Source organism: Aythya marila (assembly GCF_965140915.1).
Source record: "Aythya marila genome assembly, chromosome: 6".
In the NCBI taxonomy this organism is placed as follows: Eukaryota; Metazoa; Chordata; class Aves; order Anseriformes; family Anatidae; genus Aythya; species Aythya marila.
This window is the reverse complement of record NC_139047.1, coordinates 12,708,439-12,724,362: the sequence shown is the minus strand read 5'-3', so window position 1 is coordinate 12,724,362 and position 15,924 is coordinate 12,708,439. Positions and strand designations below refer to the sequence as shown.

General features: G+C 34.8%; 1 protein-coding gene across 5 annotated transcripts in view; it reads left to right on the top strand.

The window, feature by feature from the left end:
• Window positions 1-15,924, top strand: part of ADAM23 (ADAM metallopeptidase domain 23) — a 73,543-nt gene that overhangs the window by 53,224 nt on the left and 4,395 nt on the right. The window contains exons 24-26 of one of the 5 annotated variants that reach the window (XM_082763440.1): window positions 1,723-1,834; window positions 9,473-9,563; window positions 12,623-12,677. The exons of 1 other annotated variant lie outside the window; for it this stretch is intronic. In XM_082763440.1, coding sequence (XP_082619566.1) covers window positions 1,723-1,834; window positions 9,473-9,563; window positions 12,623-12,677 — 258 coding nt within the window. Of the gene's footprint in view, window positions 1-1,722; window positions 1,835-9,472; window positions 10,544-12,622; window positions 12,678-15,924 lie in introns of those variants that run through there. 3 more of the 5 variants (XM_082763437.1, XM_082763435.1, XM_082763436.1) reach the window with 3 other exon arrangements.

The window sequence follows — 15,924 nt, the reverse complement described above, 5'->3', positions numbered from 1 at the left end:
CTGATCTTAATGTACCCTGTGCGGTTCTCTACTTGAAAGTGTTCCTGAGGCCTGCTGATCTAAAAAGCAAATGTTAGATTCTAGGGAGCACTAACATTCTGTGAAGCAAAGATAAAATTTTAGAAAGTGAAGTTGTCGAATTACTTCTGCAATTATATCCAAAGTGTTGTTTTTGCTACTATCAAGAAAGTTTGACACTAGTTATTGTAAAGACTTCTGTAATGCATTATACCTTTATTAAGTTGGCCCTCTGTTCATGGAATTACACCTGATGACTTAAGTTACTAACATTGTAAAATGTTGGACCTCAACAAAGATATGTTCTTCTTGAACGCACACAAATTGTATCATTTTATATTCAGGTACATTATATTCTGTTATTATACCCATAAGTCCATTTGTCTAAGATGTTGATGTTTTGAAGAACATATTCACTGTTCTATGTCTTAATGGTAATATTGTTAAAAGCTGTAGGATTCAGTGGGCATGTATGTTCCTAAGGGGCTGGACTTTATATATTAAGGTGTTTTTTTTCTTGCTAATGTGGAACTGAAGATCAGACGTGAATTTGAACCCTTCAAAGAAATGTTAGCTGGGTTCAAAGTTAACAAGAACTTTTTTTAAAACAGATAATAGAGGGTCTAGAAGAGATTTAGAGATATAATCTTGGTACGTTTTGAACAGTGGCATGAATGGTGAGGGAATTATGCTACATTTTCTGTTTTGCTTTGGGTAATTTTAAAAGAATACTTCAGCTGATCAAACCTGTCATAAGATGCATTTATCATCATCTTTCTAGATAAGTTCCTTTAGTGAATACTTCCAGAAGCAGAGTGAGATAAAAAATTGAAAAACACGTGCTTCTTCCAATTATTAGTGTGTAGGTTAATTAGTCTTTGGGTTTGTTCCAGCATCCAAAACGTGTTATCAGCTGATGCCTAATGATTGACTTCCCTTCAAATCTCACAATCAAAACTTCATTCTTTGTTTTGTGTCTTTTTCTCATGTCAAGCTTTTTCTTTAGTAACTTTTAGCAAGACATTCCATATTCTTTTTTGTGTGAAAAGTTTATAGATACTAACTTGTGCTATTGATGTGATATTGTAGGTTTTCCTGGTTGGATAGATTTTCCTATATCTGTGACAAATATACTGCCAATTTTAGTGAGTACATCCTCTTTAGAGGTCATTCAACTACATGTAGACTTAGAACTATTCTTAGAACAGAAACAGCCCTCGTTTCTGCTTAGAGAAAAACGAGGACAAAAGCACTGACAATCTTACAGTTTTTTCTCCATGAGAACAAACTGTAAGTGAAAGGTTGTAAAGCATGACTGGCTCTTACATTTTTAAATGGAAATGTTTATATTCCTTCTGAACATCCAGGCCAAAAGTCTACACAGTTTGTTGGTGAAGAGATAATGAGCCTGGATAGTTTCTTGGTGGATGAGAATTTCTGTTCTCTCTCACATCCTATGCAGCTGTGTAGTGCAAGTGATGATGGAACCACTAGGAACTTTTCTGCTTTTCCTAGCATCTGAGTGTATTTAGAGGGCTACAGCAAACTTCCAGGCTACTGATATTTTGTACTCCTTCTGAACATTCAGTGCTGTTGCTATAAGTGGATGAATTTTTACTGTGTGAACTACCTACCTATTTACTTTGAATAAATTTAAGAAAATACAGGTTTAAAGCAGCTGTTTCTATTTATTTTCTTTTCCAGGTATGTAGTAATGAAGCCACTTGCATTTGTAATTTCTCTTGGGCTGGGACAGACTGCAGTATTGACGATCCTGTCAGGGATACTGGTAACAAGAAGGATGAAGGACCCAAGGGTTTGTGTGATTTCAGTTGTAATGTTCTTTCAAATATTTATGATATTTTTTCAGTCGATATGTGCTAGTAGAATTAGCATATAGTAAGAGAAAAATACTGTGCAGTCCTATTTAGAGACAGACAGTAAAATTCTGCTTCATGTAGATGATGTAGGTTTTTCTGCTTTGAGAATTGATTAAACTTTTAATTTTCTAATTTTAAATTTTGGGAAGATTTCAATAGGTAATAGTACATATTTTCTGATTTTTCCATTGTCACCTACTCTCAGTTTTTTCAATAGTTATGATTGGAAGCTGACTAAATGTAACTCTTACTTTTTATTTATTTGAGCATTTATGTTTTACTAGAGATTTCCAGTTCCCATAGCTATTCTCAGGTAATTCAGAGAGTTGTCACATAAAAAAGGGAAAAGTCAAAATATCCGTGGTTGAAAATAGCTTTGGTTCCTTAGCATCAGATTTTAATGGGAAGAAAAATAAGATTCATATGGATTTACATTATTTTTATGACCATTATTGCTTACCTGTATAGTAGGTATTTCAACCTACTTCATATGTATATGAAGTAAAAATACGAAGATGAGTTACTGTCAAAAATTTGTCAAAATTTTTCAGAGAGGAAGAAAAGCACTTGAGATTCTCACTGACTTCTCTTCCAAACAACATCTTTGGATTGTGATGTCTAAGGTTTTTAAGTCTTCCCTGTTACCAGGACATTATCCAACATCAGACTGTATTTATTCAGAATCATGTATGCATTTACAGATAAAGTTGCCAATAAACAAATGAGAAACTGGGGGGGTGGGGGTGGGGAGGGGGGAGGGAGAAGACTTCAGCTAAATCCCAGTTCTAGAGCATTCTGTCCATTCTATAAAGCTGATGGAAAGAAGCTTTAAAATGTAGTCCTTAGAGGTCACAGTGCGATTCGTTACACTTTAAAGTACCAGGGCTTCAAGGGAGTTGGACTCAATGATCCTTGTGGGTCCATTCTAGCCCAGGATATTCTGTGAAAGGAAGACAGGATTTTGGTGTGTCCCTCCAGAATGGCTCCGCTTCTGTCACGTGTGCCATATTCCTTTGCCCCTTAGCAGAATGGTTCCAGTAGTTGTTTCCCAAGAAGTGTCAAAGAGATCATCTTGCAACAGGTTCCTGCTGTGAAGGAAGTTCTCTAGAACAGCCCAGATTTATATTATAGGGAATCTTTGCAGGTACTTCCTGGATTTATAACCCCCACCATAGTTAATTATTTAGCTGTCTATGTAAGATACTTGTCATTCCATTTCCCATAAAACTTTCCAAACTTCGGAACACTGCTTACAAATTTTTAATTGCTTACTTCCAAATCCTATAGGTAAGAATTAATTCCCTCATCTGTAAAAACGTCTATATGAAAGGCAGCGCAGAAAGTGTATTTATCTTAGTTAGATTCTTGTAATTCAAACTAACTTGAATGACTTCAGAATGGAAATACCTTTATGAAAATTCATGTATCAGTGCTGAAATATTCTGGGAAGAAAATCTTAAATGAAGAGTATCTGTATGTATTTCTGCTAGGTACAGTTGTATAGCTTACACTCCAGTTTTCAGTGGATTCCACTGAAAAAAGGAAGAGTATGTTTTTGTTACAAGGTGGCTTAAAGAATCTCAAAAGAGGAGTTATTTTTGTGTATGTTGTTGCAGTAATTTATTGATGTTGAATCACCTGGAAGTGAATTTAGGAGCCTGTACACTGACAGCCACTATAATCTCTTTTGGTGTGCTAATAGAGGATTCCTCTGGGAGATGTCAAAAGAATACAGAAGTAACCTTCTGTACTTCTGTAAACATTCAGAAACAGAATATTCGTTTTTTTTTTTGTTGTTGTTGTTTTGTTTTTGAGAAAAGTGTAGCAGATTCAGCTGCGAGAACATCGCATCTAAACTAAATCCAGCATCACAAAGTGACATCTGATATGACCAGTAATCTAAGGAACAAGCTAGAATGAATATAATCTGACTCTCAAAACCAGGGCAGAGAAAATCCATGAAATCAAGCCTAGACAGAGTGAGTAGCCATACCCATGGTACTGATATCAAACCTTCGATTTTTACAGTTTTGATCATGAGTACTGCACTTTATACATGAAAGTTTTTAAGTGGTTAGTTATGTTCACATGATTGGAATACAGCAATTTTTGTTTTATTTGTTCTTTAAATGTGGCCATATCCAGATGTAAAGAAAATTGGAAAATGTTTCAGTATCACATTGAGAATGTATTTTATTTTTATTTTTTTTACAAATTAGAAAACACTGGATTTTTCTTCTTTACATAAGCATATATATCATTAAGAGTAGATCCAAACTAGCAGATACACTTCTTGTTTTGAGTGTCAAGAGATCAGATATTTGACAGATTCAGACTGAAGATAAAAAAAAAAAAAAAGATTTTATATTGTAGTAGTAACATTTTTACAAGAATCTATTGGAAGTTTTTGTATTGCTTACACAATTAATTTACAAATCTGTCATTTAAAATAAATCCCCATCACTTCCATCTACTTCACACCTTATGTCATGTTTAGACAGGGACACCAGCTCTTTCTGACAAGAACAATCCCTTGACGATGAGTTAATTCTTTGCATTAAACTGAATTCTTATACTTTGATATAAGGGGAAAGGAAAATATTTTGTAAATAAACTAGAATCACGTTCATGTATTGTGAGAAGCTTTGATACAGAAAGATTTGCTTAAGTCAGTATCACCTGCATGTTACATGATTCAGGGTTTAATTTCGTCCTATTTCAACTACTTACCGTAGTGTTTAGTGCTGAAACCTAGTACTTAAATAGCATGACAGCAGATAATTATTTAGGGAGAGTTTCTATACTTACACAAGTATATATCTTTTATACAGAGATGTGAAATTTCACATAATAGGTTTAAGATTTTTCTTACTACAATTAGATTAAGTATAGCAAAAAAGTATTGCTATTTGTTTTTACATTGTTATAATTGATAATTGATTACTGCTCCTACTGTACTTTTCAGACCTTTGCATCATCTGTCAATTGCCTTTGCCTCCATAGTGTACTTCAGGATTTAAAAATCGGTCATCCTTAATTATGTTAATTATGTTTATATTAATGCATAACTCTTGAATTAGTCTAAACTCAGCAACCTGTACTAGCAGACCCACAGGAGAGCAATTCATGATGGTAACTGGAGAAGACAAGGAGTTCTTGCTGTTAGTTTTTGGTTACTGCAGAAACTGAATTATTTTACAATGCTGGCTAATAGTTTTGAAGGCTGTGGGGCTCCATATGCACGTTACATTATTTCTTTGCAATTTCACTGCAGAATTGGGCCTCTGTTTTGACTAGCGGAATTGTGTTTGTTTTTAATATAAAACTTACGTCTCAAGTGTGTGTGCGTGTTTGTGTATATTTATGAATTTTTTTAAAAAAGAGAAGGTTTCAAAAGAGACTTCTTGATGAAGATTATCGAGTTTTTGTGCCCTGAAAAAGTTCCCATTAGAGAATTCAGATGCTTGTTTATGGTCTGTTACGACACAATGGATCTATCCAACTTTTAATCTTCTATAACATGTAGGAAGTGCAGTTGTTTTTTTCTTTCCTCAAAAAAAAAAAGCTTCCTTCAAAAATAAAAAATAAGGCCTCAGTGTATTTAAGAGTGTCTCTGAACATACTGAAGTTCCGAGCTGTTACCTGAAGTACATTACTAGGGTAGGTTTTTCCTTTTAAAAGGTGTTACTGTCTTTAGGTGATATAGATAAATAGGGTCCTGTTTGATAAATGCAGTAAAAAATGAAAACATTACACACTTGTAAAGGGCTTAATTAAAAGTTGTTTTGTTTTCTTTTCCCTGCAATTGAACTGTTTCCAAATAAACAGTTTTTATTTGCTTAGTTATACTCTGGGTACAGTATCTATCTGGTGATCAACAGGAAGTTTTCTTATTGGTGATTTATTTACATTTTGGCTGTTCTAAAATTACCTAAGCAGCAGGCTGAAGATGTTCCTTTTTTAAGTAAATAATAAAATCACAAGCTAAAAGGAATAGTCTTATGTTTACAGGGAATCTTTTCACTGAAATGTTTGCAGGAGTTCAAATAAAATCACATAAAGCTTACTTCAGAATTTTTAAAGCTACAGTATTTGGTAAATAAAAGTTTAGTTGGAGGTTTGGATTGCTTATCAGATGATGGATTATAAAGTAAAATATTCCTTTGAGGAATTATTTTGTTTTCATTTCAGACATATATGATGTGATCATTTCCTTAAAAAATCTTCACTTTTCCCTCCACACAGTGAGCATGGCCACTAACAGGCTAATAGGTGCAGTTGCAGGGACCATTCTGGCCTTGGGGGTGATTTTTGGAGGCACAGGGTGGGGAATAGAGTAAGCATTTTTCTTAGTTTGAGTTTTATGTCTGGTGCCTAGTGTGTGAGGTAACCGTATGCACCTGAGCCCTCTGTGTATTATCCCTTTAGCTTTGTCGTGTGGTGACCGTATTTGTCGTGTGATTTGACTGTGTCTGTGTCGTGTGATTTGCTCATGCAGTGTTGAACCTTCTCCTGTCTGGGATAATGTGGGGCATAAAACAAAAAGTTTGTGAATTTTTGCATTGTCAAAGTAAAATTAAATGTCTGAATGTTCACATTATGCCAAATTACAAAAGTAATGGAAAAAATGAGTTTGCTACTATTTTGCAAAATAGAATCAGGGTAACCTGGACTACTTGATAAAAAGCAAATTGTTTATTACACTCTTTGGGGCTTTCAGTCTAATAATAGTTCACACAATCTAGCTAGAAAAATGAAAGCTGATAATAGTGTATATAGCTAGTTTTACAGTAAAGCTTCCAAATATCCTGTTGCTAAGATTCTGTTACCTGAAGGCACCTGTAGTCAAGTGGCATAGAGCAATGGTTTTAAAACTGAAAGAAGATTGAGATCAGCTTTAAAGAAGAAATATTTTACAGTGGGTGGTGAGACGGTGGAACAGGTTGCCCAGAGAAGCTGCGGGTGTTTCATTATTGGAAGTGTTCAAAGTCAGGTTGGACGTTCCTTTGAGCAATCTGATCTAGTGGGAGGTGTCTCTGCCCATGGCAGGGAGATGTTGGACAAGATGACCTTAAAGGTCCTATCCAACCCAAAACATTCTATGAAAAATAGCTGTTTAGGTTCCACTTTATTATGTAACACAATTTGGTAAATTTTCCATTAACTTAGCCTGATTGTCTCATATGTTGTCTTATGTTTGAATTTTCATTGAATTATTCCATATTTAAAGTGAATAAAACCAGTATTGGCTTCCTGTATTGAAAGAATAGAAGTTTGTTTGTTGTTGAATGAGTGTCCACTACAAAATAGACTTTTTTTTTTTTTTTTTTTTTTCCAAACATTTAACAACCAGGGAACACAGGAGGAAGAGAGATGTTATAAAGTAGCCCTTTGGTACTTCTGTATCTAAGTTATGAATGCATTACAGTTAATTGTTGCATCTCTTTTGTGGGAAGATAGCATTTTATAGCTAGAAATAAATCAGCATTAGAGTGCATCAAGGCTTCTGAAATTTCTTACAGGTAAATTACTTGCTGTGTTTTCAGTCTTTTTGTTGTGTGCAATCTGATTAAAATCCAAAGCAAGATGCACATCCAAGTGAAATACAGTAGCTCGTTAAGTTGTGAACTGTTCATAGCAAGTCTTAGTTGGAGTATAATGCCTGTCACATGGCATTCATGTACCCTCCACCATGCTTATTCCTGTTGATTTAGAGCCAGGTGTGACTTTAAAGGTAAGTAAGTCCAAATAAGATATTTTCTTCCAAACTGTGAAAAATTACCTTTTTAATTACTGTTGTCCAATCTGTGTACTGCTCATACCTGTAAAGCTCACCTTATTTCTTTTCAGTCTAAGTAAGTCTTTTATTAATATTCCTGGATACTCTGTGTATGAATTGCTGGAAATGATTTTTAAAGCAAATGTTTGAAAAGATTTGGGAGAATGTTTAAACCCCATTTTGCTACACTTCATTGTAGCAAACAGTCTTCTGGAAGTAAATGTACAGTGCTCAAAAAAGAAATTATTCAGTTTAAGTTCATGGCAAAATCTGGTTTGTTTGTTTTCCATGAAAGTTGAGTGGAAGGTTTTTTTTTGTATACCTGATTTTTGTGTATACTAATTCAGAGTGCTATATCATACTTACTTTCAGCAGTATTTGTATACTCTTCAATTCCTGAATTGTATAGTGACATGAATCAGTTCATGTCATGTTTGCAGAGTAATTCTTACATACCACTGAATGTTACAAACACAATCTGAGGAAAAAAAATGGTTTTCTTTTAGCTAATCTTACATTCAAATGCATTGATACGAAGTTAGGTGACCCCGCTACATTTTAAAACTTAGGGTATTTTCCTATTGCAGTGTCTGGAACTGGACAAAAGGTTTTGGGATACTGACCTAACAGCTTAAAACTTTGAGCTATTGCAGTTGCCCTTTCTCTTTCCTTTGCTGATCTCTGGCTGCTACTTTTTCTTTTTTTCTTTTAGCTGTCTAATAGCTTTCAAAACTCAGCTTCAGAACATTTAAAATAGTAATTTTTTTATTGCTGTGTTGAAGTGTTGATTTTGAGAGACTGGGATAGGAGGTAAGAACTGTTTTTGAAGGCTATTCCTGGATATTTAAATTTTTAAACACAGTGTGCAATATGCTGCAAAAGAACTGTTGTGTTGGTTTTGTCTTGAGCTCAGATGCAATTAGCTTTACATCAAAGAGTACTCAATAGGTAATTTTTGTGCACAGCAATTAGAACGGTAAAATACTCAAATCTACTGTCTGTTTTCTTCCACCCTGTGTAAATAGAGCACTTACAGGTCAATTATGAATTTCTTATTTAGGTGTTCTCTTGCCTCTTCAGAAAAGTGCACAAATATATGTTGTGCTGCTGCTTTTTGTTGCTTTTTTTCCTGCTCCACCCTTCCCCACTTTGTTGTTAAGTAGCTTCTTGAGGATGATGAAGAGATGCTTTGATGTTTGGAAAGCTTAATGGGAATACAGCTTTTATGTCAACTTCTGTTCCTTATTATATAATCCTTTCCTTTGTCAAACAATTGTTTGTAAATTTAGCATTGACGTTAACGGTAGGGAGTCTGGACTCTGATTAGCAAGTAGTGCTAGATGCTCTCAGCTCAAATTAAAACGTCTACCACCTTTCAGGGTCTACTTAAAAAAAAAAAAAAATATGGGGGAGGGTGGTGATTTTTTTTTCATTTGCTGTAGTCATAAAACATATAGCATTTATAATGTTACCTTTCAGTTAAGGTAATTTACAGATTTCTTAGTGTCCTCAGTTAAAGTTCTATTACTAGATAATGGAATAAGTCACAATGGAATTTACTGTCTAATACTAGATACTATCTGTGGTAGAAGTCAGCATAGCACACAGGGCAGAAACCAACAGCTTTGTTCATTCTTGCTATTAAAAGTAAGTTGGGCCTGCTGAAATTGTCTACAGATACCACCTTGTGTGGTGTCTGTACTTCTTGAATTGTTGACTACCCTTCAGTTGCTTCACTTAATGTGAATACAGTGGTTGGTTCTTATGTCTTTCTTACCGTAATCCTTTATCACAGGTCCTAGTGCCACCAATCTTATAATAGGCTCCATCGCTGGTGCCATCCTGGTAGCAGCTATTGTCCTTGGGGGGACAGGATGGGGCTTTAAGTAAGCAATGCCGCATGTCTTCTCTTCAGTGGCTATGGCATTTCTATTTCTTGCTTATATCACTAAATTTTGAGTTCCTGCTACAAGATTTTTAAGTAACTCCCTCCCACAAACAATAACAAACTGTTTTACAGAGAGAGAATTAGGCATGTGCTGAACAAGAGGAAGAAATGGATTCAAAACCAGCCAATGTCATCAGGGTGCAAAGTTGAAGAACAATAAAAGAAACAATTTAACATTCATGAATTCATCCTAGCAATTAGCAAGTAAGCTCTTTTTTAAATTTCCAGTTAGTAGTGTTGTTCTCTTTCAATTGAATACAGTAGTTAAAATTCCCAAAAGATAAATTTCTTGGGAAGTTTTTATTTTTGAATGCAATAGTACTTTAAAACTGATTTTTATTTTATTTTATTTTATTTTTTTACATATAACATATAACATATTATTTTAAGTGAAAAACGGTAAGTGGTGGCAGTACATAAATAGTTTAGAGTAACAAAAATGCATTACTGAAACAGTTGTCTCAGAAATACCAGAGCTAACTTTCATTTCTGGCTGCTTGCTTTTTATTACTGAATCACAATTTTAATAATATTTCAGCTTAGCTTTAGAGAGAACACTTTGAAACCTTAAAGTCTCTCCTGAAAGGTAAGAACTGTTCTCACCTGTTTCTAGTTCAGTGTGTCGTATAGCTATCAAGAGTAACATAGTCATTCTACTTGTGACCATTAAAGAGAGTCATGTGCAAAGATACTGAATTACTGATTTTTTTTATAGTCTCAGGTCTATATGCATGCATGGTCCATATTTGGTAAAAAGATCTAAGTTTAGAACTAGTGCTTTAACCTTACAATTCAGGGAAGCACAAAAAAAAAAAGTAAATTTCCATGCTATTCAAGTTGCTATTGCTTTTCAGTAACATGAATTAAGAATAAGTCATGATAGGACAATAAGCCATAATTCCTCAATAATCATTTTTTTATAATAATTGAAATAATGTTATATATTATCTATATTCATATTCCATGTATGACTTCAGGAAAAAAAAATCCTAGTTGATGAAGAAAGATATAAAAACCATAAAGATGACCTGAACATTATTTTCTCTCTTCGTTCACTTTCAGAGGTCACCTGAAAATGTTTATTTCTGTTTGACTGTTACATTTGCATGGAGTCTGGTGACCTTAATTACACCTGTATATAGAAGCAAAATAAATACCTTTCAGCCCAGCTGAAAACAGAGTTTGCACACACTGCTGGAAAAGACAATTATTCATTCCTGTTGCACTGCCTGTCAGTATCAGGGTTTGCAGAAAGACCCAGCCTCTGCTGCGTTCATTCTAGTATTTCTCTAAACACTTGCTCAGGGCTTCATGCCTCGCACCCAGAGCTGGCCTGGAGCAGGTGAAATTGGTGCTCCCTGCGCTTCCCGTGGCACTGGCACAAGCTGCAGAACTCTGTGTGTCCCTAGCAGGACTCAGAGCGCTGGTGTTCGGTGCTCCTCATTTACTTCAGTAAGAAAAGATTAAATACAAAAATGTATAAAAACATCAGTCAATTTTTAGCCCTGGGTGTATATATATGATCTTTATAAGCCTTTTTAATACCTGCTGATAGACTTACCTTGAGCTGCTTTATTTTTTTTGTTTTTACAGTTTCTCAGTTAAATAAATTAAATCCACTTTCGTGTACAATAAATACTCCTGGTTCAGTCTCCACTATTTGTAAGCTACCACAGGACATCTCAGAACAATGTAGCTTTAATATAGTCCCATACCTTTACCATTGTGTCTCATATTATGACAGATAAATATTTTCCATATTTATAAATAGTTAAATAATTGTTTTTAGTATTTATGCATTTTTATTGTGTTTCTACATCAAATTTGTGTTCAAAAGGAGAGATGCAAATGAGGTATGTATTTTAGAACATGCAGCGACAGATTCGGATTCTTTTTCGGTGTTAGCAAATTAAGGAATTTGGATTCTTCCCATTTGGTGGATCGAAAGATTTCATGTCTAAAGGTCCAGTCTGTACCTTAAGCTTTTTACAAACTTTTTGTACATATCAAGTATACTCTGTAGTATTAACAGATATATTTTTTTTCAACCATAACCTATAAAATGCAGAACTATAGGATAGAGTTGTCCTTTTACCTAAATAAGTCATATAAGCAGTGCAGAAAGTTTTCAGGTTAGATGAAGAACTGATTGTTTTTTATTTTTACATTTTACTGCAGTTACCTTTTTAACTAAATACAGCCAAATTTTCTGCAAGGCTTGTGTAAAAATATTTTTTTTTTTAAATTGAGAACAACAATGTATGCACTTCTAACGTGATAATCTCAGAGTCACCACTATTGCAACTTCCCATGGGAATTAACCAAACTATAGTTTGTTGAGAAGTATTTTTGGGCTAGTATTATGCCGTCAGACATATGTCTGCTTAACAAGAAGTCATATAGTTTCTAGACAGAGTATTTATCCCTAAATTACTTATTGCATTACAAATGTATTATTTGTTTAAAACACAGTACAAGCTATTAAAACATAAAAGCTTTAGGTGATTCTGAATTTTAGGTAAACTCTAAACTTTTTTTTTTATCCGTCTTGTGCCTTACCAGCCTTTGGCCTGGACTGAAGCTCTTTTTCATCAGCACTGTAGCACCTGTTCTTCTTTGCATTCTGCTGTCAATCTTTTACCCAAATATAAAGCTCATTATACCTATAGAGGATCTGTATTGGAAAAGTCTCAAAGTTGCTATACTCAAAAGACCAAATACAAGCATTCATTCTGTAGCAGAACCTCAAAAACACTGGCCTGGCCTAGCTCACAGCTTGAAGTGCATGTTTCTTCTGGGGGTTGGAGGCTTTTCAACTTGTATATGAAAGAGGTCTTGCATATGCAGACCCTCTGATACTTTGCTTTAAATATATCTGGAGGGACAGATGAGGATAATAAAGGACTTTAACTTTTCCTTTTTAAGCAAGTGATATGCAAATATGAGAGAAGGTAGCTAATGCTTTACAAACTGGGAGATGTGATTTCTGTTTCACAGGTTATCAGATTTTCATATGAACATACGGTACTGTGGTGTCAAGTCCAAATCAAACGTAAGCTGCAACTAAGCAAATTTTGTTCATGAACTGGGCCGGGGGGGAGGATTGCAAGGGAAGCATAAAAATAGGCTTGATTCAAGTTTAGAGAAATTAGGTAAAAATTTACAGTCAAATTATAAGAATGAATTCTAGATTAGTTTTTCTAATGAAGTCGACATGTGGATGCAATAGGGAAGGAAAAAAAAGTCTGACCATCTTTGGGTGCATAGAGCCTTACTGAACCTTTCTGGTTGTTTGGAGTTAAAGGCAACTCCAAGCAGAGCTGTGAGTGGAAACCTTGTTAGGAAATAGATTTTATTTCGGTTGAGCTTTGCATAGTACTTTTAAAGCTGCTGGGGTTTAGACTGCATTAAAGGAAGTCCTATATATTTCTGTCGGAACTCTGCTAGGCAGTATACAGAAATAAGGCATTAATGAAACATGACATTGATTTTGATGTAGCAAGTCTGTGCAAGATTTCAGTATATGGCATCTTATACAGGACCGACACAGGGCAATTTTATGATGAGAGTATTTTTTATGTGGGCCTTCTGCATTGGCTGCAATGTCAGTTTCAGGAACATATGCTTATTGCATATATTCATGTACATTTGCAAAGCTACTGCAGTAATATAAGCCAATTAAATGCTTTTGTTATCAACTTTAACAATAAGACGGTTTTTAGTAATAAAGTAATGGTGCTAAGAATCAATGCTAGTAAAAGTGATGTAAATGTGCTTGGAAAAACTGATTCTTGTTATATCACAAGGCGTAAGTGGCTGATAGAGAAGAATTGATAGTAAGTACAATTCTGTGTAGTTCCAGCAATTGTTTCGTAGCTAAACAGCTCCAGGTTTTTCTGTTTTTTAAATGGAGCATTAACGGTTGAATTAAAAACTTGCTTAGCCCTTAGAGATGCCATATTTTTGTCTGGTCCATGCAGATGCATGTAGACCCCAAAAGCTTATGCAAGGTAAGGTGCTAAGAATGCTATTGGAGACCTTGTGAGGAAGTAGGTTTCATGCAGCACTGCCTTAAAGCATGTATCATGACCTAGATACAGCCACTACCTACATAAACATCAGCATCAGAATCAAATTATGTATTTTCTCACATTTTTTTTCCAAACTAGTACAATAAACAGCAGGTCAGCATTTTATTCTAAGCTACTTATATTAGCCTCTCATTTTGTTAATTTCAATTTTATTTTTTTTAATAGCAAAAGGGTCATTTATTTAATTTCTTGACCAGCATTTGAACCATGCTTTAAGAATGCTTATGAAAGCATTGGCTATTTTAAATGATTAAAATACTGGCTTGGGACAAATCTTTAAATACTTCAGTAGAGGATTTGCAAGTAATAGACTGTGTAACCACATGCCTAATTAGTGGGGAAAAGAAATGCAGAGGATTACAGAAAGGTATTTATTGCATATATCCAGCCTTTTTTAAAATCATTTTTCTTCTCTGAAATATTTTTTCCTTTGTAACAATAACCATATTATGCAGTGTAATGCTTTATCATATTACAGTGTAGTATGTTTTTTTGGTTCAGAATCATCTATGATTTTGTTTTTGTTAGAGATTTTTTTCTGGTCAGATTACAGACTGGAAGTCTGACTATCATTATTTAACTAGGCATTAAAATGTTAAATGCAAAAAGTAGTTAATACGCTTAAAGATTTTCCACATGAAACAACAAACTAGGAAACAGCATCATTCTCTTATGTGGCCTTCCCTACAGGTCTCTTCTGCTTGCCCTGCTATTTGGTTTCCCCACAGATGGCCCCAGTTTGCTCGGAATACACTGTTTAAAGACAGCAAACTTGTTTTATTTTCAGATAGAGGGAAGAATTTTAAAAGGAGTTTAGTTCAGTAATCAGTTGGAGTCGTGTATCACAGATAGTTGCTGTCATACATTGAAATACCCCACTGATTTTTTTAAGGGAGACATCCATTTACTTGTGTCTTGGGCTCTATCAGTACTATGCTTGAAACAGCTTTCAGCACGCACTAGTGCAGAGCAGCGCCACTTGTGTCCTGGGCCAAGTACTCACAGTCTCTGTTCTACAAATTCTACAGTTGCCTGTTGTCTGACTGGGCATGGACACGGGCCCAAGAAAACAACGTGTATGAAACAGGCCCTGGAGATGTGTCTAGTTAGATAATGTGATTGAATCAGAGTCAAAAGGATTTTGCTGAAGCTTACTTGAAGTTTAGCTTAATACTGTGTGAGAACTTTTGCTACTATAATACATAGCTATAAAATGGTGTGGGCTGCAAATATCCAGGATTTGAAAATCACCTATTTCCATTTCTGTTCGTTCTAATTTTCTTAGGGAAGATAGCAACTGGTTCTATTTGCTGATTTAAGAAACACTGCTGCCTTCATTGTAGCATTAAAATCATCCTGAATCATCAGCCATTTTAAGGCAGGTCAGGGAAGCACCTGACTGCTTACTTCTGTGAAGTACTAAGACTGCAGCAGAGATCTGTGGCAAGTTCTTAATGCTTTGCACATGTACTATGCTGCCATATAGGCACTGTAAGTGATGCTCAGTGTTTCAGAGGCTGTTTCAGGCTAATGTCTTCAGTGTTCTTTTGGTTCATCAGGTGTTGTTTTTTTTCTTCCCCCTCTTACAACATTCATAGCAGAATATCCAAAGTGAAGAAAGGCAATAATTTGATTAGTATCTTATTCCTTGAGATGTGTATTTCAGATGGATGAAATACAGATCTGGCCTCTGTAGCTTGCTCTAAGAATTTAAAAAAAATTTACTTGATTTAATTAAAATAAGTTCAGATAACAGAATGTAATTTGGTACAAGGTTTTAATGACTTGTGCACTTAAAACTAACCAGAACATGATACTTTCCCTAGAGTAAGAGGACAAATTATGTCATCCAGATTTTTTACATGCATTGATTATTTGCTTTAAGGGATTGACTAATTAGTTGGTCATCACTAGTGTTTGAATTTGGGTATCCTAGACAGTGTTTAAAGGGGGGACGGGGAAAAAGAAGCAGATACCCTTCTCACATTGAAACAGGCAGGATAAGCATATGCAAAACACATTTTAAGTCACGTTTAACCAAGTTACTGTATTCATACTACTTACCATGCAGCTTCTACAAGATGGCCTGAAAAAAATAAAAACAAAAACTTACCTTAGATTTAACTGTAGTACAGAGGAGGATGGATTGAGGTATTGAAGTAAAGTCAACTTCAATCAAATGAAGTGTTAGTACAGTACTCCTAGAGG